General features: G+C 37.2%; 1 protein-coding gene across 2 annotated transcripts in view; it reads right to left on the bottom strand.

The window, feature by feature from the left end:
* Positions 1–7,062: 7,062 nt before the first annotated feature.
* PLPPR4 (phospholipid phosphatase related 4) overlaps positions 7,063–10,153 on the bottom strand; it is a 36,363-nt gene continuing 33,272 nt past the window's right edge. For both annotated transcript variants that reach the window (XM_065884703.1, XM_065884692.1), the window contains one exon: positions 7,063–8,388. In XM_065884703.1, coding sequence (XP_065740775.1) covers positions 7,063–8,388 — 1,326 coding nt within the window. The remainder of the gene's footprint in view (positions 8,389–10,153) is intronic.

Below are 10,153 nucleotides of genomic sequence, written 5' to 3'. Positions count from 1 at the left end.
GGATTTCTGAGAACTATGGGACTTCAGGGAACAATTAAATGGACAACCATTTTTTCTCTTCCAAACACCCTCATATATTTTCCCTTGTATAATATATTCTATTTACTTATTTTCATAATTTTTTTACACATAGTAGGTAGAACATACTGTACATTCAATTATTATTATATTTATTGATCACCTATTGTGTTAGGTGCTACTTATAAAGAGCTTACAATTTAGTGTGTAGTAAATATTCAATGCCTTGTTAATTAAGGTGATTAATTGTACAAACTATATAATTGTGAAAACATTGGCCATGCAAAACACAGATCTATAAATATTCTCAAAAGGGAGAGATAGCTTAGCCTTTTTGAAAAATGTACCAACTCTGGTGTCATAATGTTTCATTCATTCATTCATTTCAAATGTTTATTGAGTGTCTAACCTATGTGGCAGGTAATGTGCTAAACATTAGGGATTACAAAATGAACAGAAGATAGTTGTTTCCCTCTCTCAGTGCCCTCCTGACCTCTACCAGTAGTGTGACTTTGAGTATATCACTTCTCATGTGTTTTACTTTTCTCATGTGTAAAACATAGATAATTATAGTGATTTTACCTAAAAGGATGAGTGATATCTCAAATCCCTTCTAGCTCTAAAGTTGTATAAGGGAAGATTGAGATTTAGTCTTGAAGGGCAAAATAGATTTAAAAAGCAGTGCAAAGACTCTCTGGAAGGAGAGTTAAAAATAAACCACATGCACACAGGCAAACACACACACAAATGAAGAAGTGAAGCCTGTTGCACCAATAGGTTTGTATGGAGAAGTAGTGGCCTATAAAGGTCTGTAGGTTGTACTGTGAAGAGTCTTGGAGCTGTATGACAGAGACTGATCATTCTCATCTAGGAGCCATTCTCATCCTTTTCCATCTAGTTAGAGAAGACACAGACTTTTAGCTGGTAATAAGGCCTTTCAGCTAGAGACTAACTACATCTTCCAGACTTTTTTGCAGCAAGATGATCTAGTTTGCTCCAATTGGGTAGATTATACATGACAGATACAACTTCAGTGTCATCTTCTTAAAGAGAAAGCTGCTTATCCTTGACTCCCTCCTTCCCACCGCCAATCCTGCTGGGAAATCATGACAACTAGAGAAACTTTGGAAGCCATGAGTTACAGAGGGAAAAGCTACTTCTCCAACTACTGGCTGCTCATATCTGTATTATATGGAATGGAATCATACAGGGTGTAACCTTTTGGCTTTTTCATTCAGCATAATTCCCTGGAAATTCATTCAAGTTGTGTGTATCAATAGTTCATTTCTTTTTATTGCTGAGTAGTGGTCCATGGTATGGTTGTATAACAGTTTAACCATTCACCCAAGGAAGGACATCTAGATCATTTCCAGTTTTTGGCTATTATTAATAAAACTGAGATGAATACATAGGTACCATTTTTCTTATGGACATAAATTTTTATTTCTGTGGGATAAATGCCCAAGAGTGCAATTCCTGGGTAATGTAAGTGTATCTTTAGTTTTTTTTTTTTTTAAGAAATTGCCAAACTATTTTTCAGAGTGGTTATACCATTTTACATTCCCACCAGGAATGTGTAAGTGATGCAGTTTCTCCACATTCTTGTTAACATTTGGTATTATCATTATTTTTTTAATTTTAGTCATTCTTATAAGTATGTAGTAATATCTTATTATGACTTTAATTTGTATTTCTCAAATGGCTAATAATGTTGAACATCTATTTGTGTGCTTATTTACTATCTGCATATCCTTTTTGAAATGTCTGTTCATGCCTTTGCCCATTTTTTTATTTTTGCTGTTTTTCTCTTTTAGTCTTTACTGTTTACTGTGTTACTGATTTTTTACTGTTGAGTTTTGAGGATTTTTTTAATGTATTCTAGACTTGACTTTCAAAAAACAGCACATAAAGAGAAAAGATAAATTGGACCTCATTAAAATTTTAAAACTTTGCTCTTTCAAAGACCCTGTTAAAAGGTTGAACAGATAAACTACAGACTGGAAAAAAACATTTGCAGACACTGTATCCAACCAAGGACTAGCAGCTAGTCTTTGTTCTGTATCCTACAGATTTTCTCCTGTGTTTTTCACTAAAAATATTATATTTCTACATTTTACATTTAGGTCCTTGACTCATTTTGAGTTTATTTTTTAACACCTCTTTTTATACTTCCAGAAATATCTGTGATTGTTTAATTTAGACACAGAATAGGAAAGATTGGGCTGGGGGTGGAGTGAATTAGTTTTCCTAATACTCAAAGATGACATATCTTCATATCTTTTCTCAGAAGGCTATCACAGGCTAGAAGGTACAAACCACACAATGGGGGGTAGGGGGGAAGTTCCTACTATAGAGAATATCTGGCTTGTTTTCTATAAGGTAGTAGCCAGGTACAAAGTGTACGGAGGTGATTAAGAGAAAGGGAGATTTTATATTAATACAATTTTCATATTTTTTTCTTCAAACTCATTCACCTACTTGTCAATTGTACTATTTTTAAAAGCTACCATTAGAGTTTAGATGGATTTTTCTCATAGGCAATGGCTGAGAATCTTAAGGTAGGGGGAATAAAGGAGATAAAATGGGCACTCAACAAGTTTGTTAAATAGAATTGGTGGCAGAACTATTGTTTTGTTCAGTTTGCCCTTCTTTATCATTGACAATAGTGCACAAACACTAGCAATCAGGGACTTTCATTGACCATTGTATGGTCAGTGAAATGGAAGTCATTTCTGTATCAGAGGACTCATCTAGACATTTTTTTTTTTTGCAGTTAGGAAGCATGGTCACTGGGAATTTCCTATAATTGGGTCTTACCTATAATATCATATACTATTACTGAAATCTATATTTCCTTCAACCTGCAGCATTTGACCCTAGAGTGTTTTAGAAGCTTTCTACAGAATAAAGACAGGAGACACATTTAATAAGCAGGGGAAATGAAATATCCAGTCACAACAGACCATTACCCATTTTCCAGGCCACATTTTCCTTTTAGATTAAACCATTTCAATTCCTTTTGGTTTCCTTTAGTTATTTTAACTAAATTACTCTCTGAATCATGCATAAATTTCCATATTCCATTTGAACTGCAATATGAAATGACCCATAGATATCAAGTAAAGACTTGACCTGTAAAAGGCAGAAAAGATATTGCTCTAATGATAGTTTCTTATGTATGTAACCCAGAATCCACTCACCTGATACATCATGAGAAAGGTACTAGGATCAGGGGTACCTGTATATAAATCACCAATTTTGATATATTATGTAGTAAAATGGTTGATGTAGGCTTTTAGCAACCCCATTGGCTTGCTTATATAAACTTTATGGTCAAAGATGATAATACTTGTTAGTCATTTTAGACCAGCAAGTTATTTCCTATTTTCTTGTCAGTTTTTGCTCTCTGGATAAAATACATAATAGTAATACATAGAAAGAACATTAGGATATCCTTTAGAAAAGATAATATAGCTGAATGTCCCCTTTCCAGAGAGGAAAAATTCAAAACCCAGAGAGGCTTAATATTATATTTCAGCCGTTATAAGGTACACATCAATTTTTCACATGTTAATATTTCTAAAACAAGTATGTTTTCTATAATCAGTAGCATCTTACAATGGCTCTTGGCCAGGTGGCTATCATGGTGTAGTTGCATGGTATGCATGAATTTGGTTGCTGTTGGCGCTTGCATGAACTTGGTGGCATCACTGGACAACTGTAACTTCATGTTTTAGTGAACCAGCCACTTAAGGATAATTTGATTAAATCATAAGTCCTGGCTGTGGTCTAAAAACTTGTGTGTTAATACCTTCTAGGGAGATGGACAAAGTATTAGCAGTATAACTCATATAACAGGTGTTAATGGCTTGGAAAACAATCCTGGAGTTAATAATAAAGCATTCTTTTTAAGAGAAGCTGACTCAGAGGGTAATAATGCACATCAACTACTCTTAGTAAAAAATTAATTGAGAACAATTGACCCTGACTTTTTCATATTTTCTTTTTCAATACTCTATAACATTAATATGTGAAAAATCTATGTCTAAAAAAATCTAAAAGAGCTTCTTTATAAGCATAAAATCAAAGTTCTAAAAGATAAGGAAACATTATATCATAGTTTGAGAAGCTTTTCCTTCTTAGTACAATACTCTTTCTTCTAAATAATTATGAATATAATCAGTCTGAGTCATTCTTATTTCTTCAGCTGTTTTCCTATAAGTCAAGTGATTATCCATTCATACTCCATCTGAAGTAAAAGATCAAAATGCTCCAATTTTGATGAAGAAATCTAATCTTTATTTCTATGATGTTAGCACAATATACTCACACAATAGCTCTGATCTGTACTTAACAAAATACATTATAGCACTTTACAAACTTTATCAGTTTGGAAAACATTGCATAACATTTTATTAAACACAATACTTTATATATATATATCATATATATTTTCATAATTTTATTTACTTTAAAAAGATAATTAACTCTCTTTATTCAGTACTTGATTTTATCAATAAAGCACAGCCTAACAAGGGAAGAAGTGCTCTCGTTAGCAAATAAGATAAATAGAACACTAAGAAGAGATAACACCTGTTAGTCTCATTTATTTTAAATTAAGGTACCAGTGGAATGTAAACAATTTTTTTTGTAATTTTTTTATACAAAAGATGTGTTATCAAATATACATGCAGAGGTCTGAGTTCTAGTGACTATCATTATATTTCCTTAACAGTGTGGTACAATTTAAGTCATTAAAAACTGTAGCCTTTGGCACTTTGAGTAGAAAACGAATATATCAATATTTATGTAAAGAAAAAAAAACTTCGATGACTAGAGAAGTACTTTAAAATCTTCTGTTAAGAAATAGGAAAGATTAGGAAATATCATACTGCACCTGAAATGCTGCAGCTTTTTTTTTCCTTCAGAGCACTAAAACCAGTCCCCCTTCCTCTCTATAAATTGGCAAAAGCCAGTAGGAGTGTCATAATGGTGGTGGTAGTGGTTAAGAAATGGGGAAGGCAACATTGTACTCTCACTCCCCTCTCTGAGATGGAAATTGCCAGAAGGGGTATAGTTGAATCTGCATTTTATTGCCAGAGTTTTCAATTCTGCTGGTTTCAGCTAAATCCCTAATGCTTTAGGAGGTTGGTTACTCTACAAATCTCTGCCCTTTTCCGGTAGACGTTGATAAGAATGTGGTACTACTCATCTCTAAACAACTACTTCTGTTCTCACTGAAAATTAAACTGAGATCAGATCAACCAGCATTGTTGTTACCTTTTGTCCCCTTGGCAATCATCAAATGCACATTAGAATTCTTCAGAAATAGTGTAAAAAGGTTTAATACTATGGGCTTCCCTGGTGGCGCAGTGGTTGAGAGTCCGCCTGCCGATGTAAGGGACACGGGTTCGTGCCCCGGTCCGGGAAGATCCCACATGCCGCAGAGCGGCTGGGCCCGTGAGCCATGGCCGTTGAGCCTGCACGTCCGGAACCTGTGCTCTGCAACGGGAGAGGCCACAACAGTGAAAGGCCTACATACCGCAAAAAAAAAAAGGTTTAATACTAAATTACAGGAACCAAATATTTCTTCACACTTAAAATAAAATTTTAACTTGGAAAACACTTCAAAATGTTTTGTTTTTATCTTCTTATTGATAATATTGGTTTTGTTTGATTTAAGTTGAAGGCTTCATTCAGGATAGGTAGCAAAAACTGTCATTTGTATGTTGAGCACAAAAACTGTGCCTATCTAGATATTTTGAAGAAATACATTCTTAACGTATACTGTGATTTTCTTCTTAACAATTTACATCTTTTTCAGATTCTCCCTGTTGGTATCCAATTAACAAAAATACTTTAGAGAAGATGGTAAAACCCAACTACTGTGGCTCTAATTTACTGGTTATTAGGATATAAAAAAAAGTTAATAATCTGGAACAAACGAAATTTTTGGATTACTTAAGATAGCAACATAAGCCAGTTGGCTGGAAACATCTAAAGTTAGACATGACCAACACTGCTGTCAATGTAACCCACAATGTCGAGTTTTGGTTCATATTCCTTGTTTATAAATTCACAGCAGTATATTTTGCTCAAAGAATGTCAACTGTTATTTTTGCTTTAAAAATAGAACAACATATCTATAACATAAAAAATTTAAATCAGTAAAGGAGAAGGCATAAAATGCAAAATATGATCACAATTTCAAAAGACTCTCTAAAACAGTATTTTTTAAATTATTCAAATTTACTCACTAAAAACAGATTTTTCATTAGCAGTAACTGTATTTAAATAAAAAGTAAGCAGCAAAAAGCTATGCAGAAAAGTATTCTCTTTCACTGAAAATATCCCTATCAATTTTTGTTGTTGAAGAAAGCATAATTTTGAAGAAATGCACAAAACCTTTTCATTTTTTTTTGACTGTGACAGAGCCACTACAGAGAAGCCGCAGGGTGTCCTATTCTAACACAAAGAAGCCAACATCTTCTTAATACAGTAGCATTTCTTTGACAAGGAGTTGCACATCACTATTTCACAGCTAAATAGAATTTGAGAGTTTACATGGTATACGTACTATAATGATCAGCACCACCCGTATTGAGCTCTTGGTGCAGATTCTGCAAAATGAATATATATAATACTGCATGGCCTCTGCTATAGGGAAAACATGTGTTCTGGATTCCCACAGCTAATTATAAAGAAAGATCCCTAAAGTTGGCACATTCAGGAAGTACAATAGTATACATTGAAGGAAACCACTTTCTTTTGATACTACCCTCTGCAAACCATTTGAGTTTGAAGGTAGGTCTTAAGAAGAGTCTTCACATTATCACATTAGTTAGGTTCTTGCATTGTGCTTTTCCCTCCCCTTGATGTGAAGTCTACAAGCTTGGGTAGAGTAGTTCTCAAGAGTCACTGAGTTCCGGGCTGATGGTGTATAATCTAGTTTGGTGAGAAGGTTCTCGATTCGCTGGAACAGAGCACTGGTAGAATCTACACGTGGTCTTTTGGGGGTGGCCCAAGTGATTGAATGGCCATCCCTCAATCCTTATAAGCCCGCGTTGGGGAGGTTCCTTTGTAGAAGATATTCCTAGTGTTTTCAGGGCTGCTGCTTCTTTCAGGAATTAAGATGATGTTGCCCTTTCTCCGCAGGGTGGAGTCGCGGGAGGAAGAAATGGACAGGGTCTCTGAACCAATTTCGCTGCCCTCTACTGGGGTGACACGGATGGTGGTGATTCCATGGTGGTGATGCTCATGGTTATCAATGTTGCTTCTCTTTCGATCTCCAGAACCATAACTGTCTTTCAGGGACTCACAGCTTTCGGAGTCCCTGTTGAGATCGTTGAGTTCATAAGTTTGGCGAAGGTTGCCCTTTTCAGGGGCTTTCCATTTCCAGGAGCCACTGCCTTCACCTTCGGTGGATGGGATCTGTATGACGGGCCTGTTGTTCTCCGGGTGAGCCTCAACCCTCACGATCCCACTGGGCTCGTGGTCTGTCAAGGTTTTGTAGCGGATGGAGCCAGTGCAGGAGACCGTACTGCCTTCGGTGTTCTTGGGGCTGCTTTGGAGGACGCCCTGCTGCTTGGACATGGCTATGACTTGCATGATTCGAGGCTGGCTGTTGCTTCTATTACAGGCCACGGTCTTCTCCGCAGCTTTCAGCCACTTGGCCCGAGCGGAGCTGCTTTTGGGGGAGGTGCTTATGTTTTCCTGCGTCTCCTCAGGGATGTGCACTAACTGTGAGGACCCGGGGCGGGACTGAATGGACACTCTTGGTCCCCCAGGCATACTGTTGTTACACCCAGGGACGGTGCCAGGCTGGATCTTGAGGTACTGATTGCCGGGACCATGGTGGTCTCCATTGACCCCCACCCTCGACGGCTCCGAGCTTGACCTCATTTCAATGGATCTGGGTGGTGACTGTCCAGGCTCGGTCTCTATAACCTGCAGGGACAACTTACGACTTTCATTCTTATTCTTCCACTGGGTGAGGAGCTGCTTGGATCTAGCAGAATCCATAGAGGCATGAATGGTGGCGTTTCTTCTCACAGGGTCTTCCACGGATGGGGTGTTGGCTCTAGGCAAGGTATTGCTGAAGGTAACCATGTTTTCCTTCCCCATGGGGCTCCGTGGAGTGATGATTTCTACATCAGCATTTGCCCTTTTGAGGTTTGTCAATGAGCTAGCATCTCTATGGTTTCGGTTGAGGATGCCTTCTGTGTGAGCAATTCCGTCACTACTGCTACCATTTTTAGCAGATAAAACTCGGCTGGGGTCTTGATTGAGGTCTGTCAGAGACCTGAGGGCTTCTCTGTGCTGAAACATACTGTCTTCGCTAGGCAGAAAATTCCCCACAGCATACAGACCCTAATGTTGGAAGAAACAATAAATATCATGCATTAGAAGACATGGTTACTGGGAGTTTGCCTTGGAGGATGTACTGAGGCACATAAATAAGTGTGTGTTCTCTATAAACCATTGACTAATACAAATAACCAAAACCTAAAGGTACAATTACTCAGGAAATAGTTTGTAAGTTATATCATAAATCACTGAACTAACTGTTCAGAACTATGGAGTCCATTACTTTTTTTTTTTTTTTTTTTTTGGCGGTATGTGGGCCTCTCACTGTTGTGGCCTCTCCCGTTGCGGAGCACAGGCTCCGGACGCGCAGGCTCAGCGGCCATGGCTCACGGGCCCAGCCGCTCTGCGGCATGTGGAATCTTCCCGGACTGGGGCACAAACCCGTGTCCCCTGCATCGGCAGGCGGACTCTCAACCACTGCACCACCAGGGAAGTCCCATTACTTTTTATTATTAGTTGGATTTTCTCTCCTTTCTCCATCCCACTGGGATGTTTTTGACAATCTTGTCCTCTGTTTTGAGAAGAGAAGTCAGACAATGAAAGAAATCAGAGCATTCTTCCCCTTTTCAAAGGAATTCATTTTTCTGGATTTATGAACCACTTGTTGAGTGACACCTCAAATGGCTTAGCTGATTTATATTGTCTACCATTTTCAATCATACCTCATGATGGAAAGCAGAACAGATGTGGAAATACAGAACAATGAATCATTCATAAAACATGATATCAGATTTTGTAGTGGGGCCAGAGACACATATTTTCACAACTCACATGGAGCACAGCCCTCTGTTCAACATTTTCCAGAGTGTTCTTGGAAGAGAGGGCAGAAACTGTCACTAGATTGGGGCATTCATGTTCTTTCCTGATTTAAACCTGGTCTTAAATTTTGAAAGCAGTATTTGATCAACTCAGTACTATTACAGTAAATTTGAACCAAACTTTATTTAATCTTGTCTTCATACTCAGGTCGTCAATTTTTTGTTTGTTTCAGATTTGGGGGATAAAAATCTGAAAAAGCCTAAAGTTCAGCTTCAGAAATTTTAGGCTTTTGACACATAGATGCTCTAATCCCTGCTGGATTTTTAGTTTTTGAGATGTTTAGTTTAGAGATAAGAGCCAGCAGCAAATACCTATTTGCAAGCTAATTTCAATAGAAGGTAGCCACTGTCTGCTTTTCAAATCAAATGGAAGGAATTTTACGGATTTGACATTTTATAGAGTGCCTAAAAATGAACAACAGCATTGGCTTAGAACTGATAAATTTACAGTTTCAGGGCAGAATGTAAACAGGAATGGAATATAGTCAAGATTCTGCCTCTCCAAGTACTTTAATTCCTGTTTAAAATCTTCTTCTAAATAATACCTATCTACGCTCACACTGCCAGAGTTTCCAGGATGAACAGTCCCTCCCTAATGTTCCATTAATAATTACTGTATAGCACAGGGAACTCTACTCAGTACTCTGTGATGACCTAAATGGGAAAAAATCTTAAAAAGAGTGGATATATGTATATGTATGACTGATTCACTTTGCTGTACAGCAAGAACCTAACACAACATTCTAAAGCAACTATACTCCAATAAAAATTAGTTTAAAAAATGATTGTATTTAAATTTGTTAAGTCTAGGACCATCCTCCACTAGACTGTACATAACCTCTGCTTATGTTGTTCAAAATTCAGTGCCCAGCAATGGGCTTAATAAATATAGCTGTTTAATCCTTCTTATGATACGAGGCAGATAGTTATTATCCTCATTTTACAGGTGA

The sequence above is a fragment of the Phocoena phocoena genome, chromosome 1 (genome assembly GCF_963924675.1).
Source record: "Phocoena phocoena chromosome 1, mPhoPho1.1, whole genome shotgun sequence".
NCBI lineage: Eukaryota > Metazoa > Chordata > Mammalia > Artiodactyla > Phocoenidae > Phocoena > Phocoena phocoena.
Note: the sequence above shows the minus strand (reverse complement) of the source record. Positions and strands in the feature narration are given on the sequence as shown.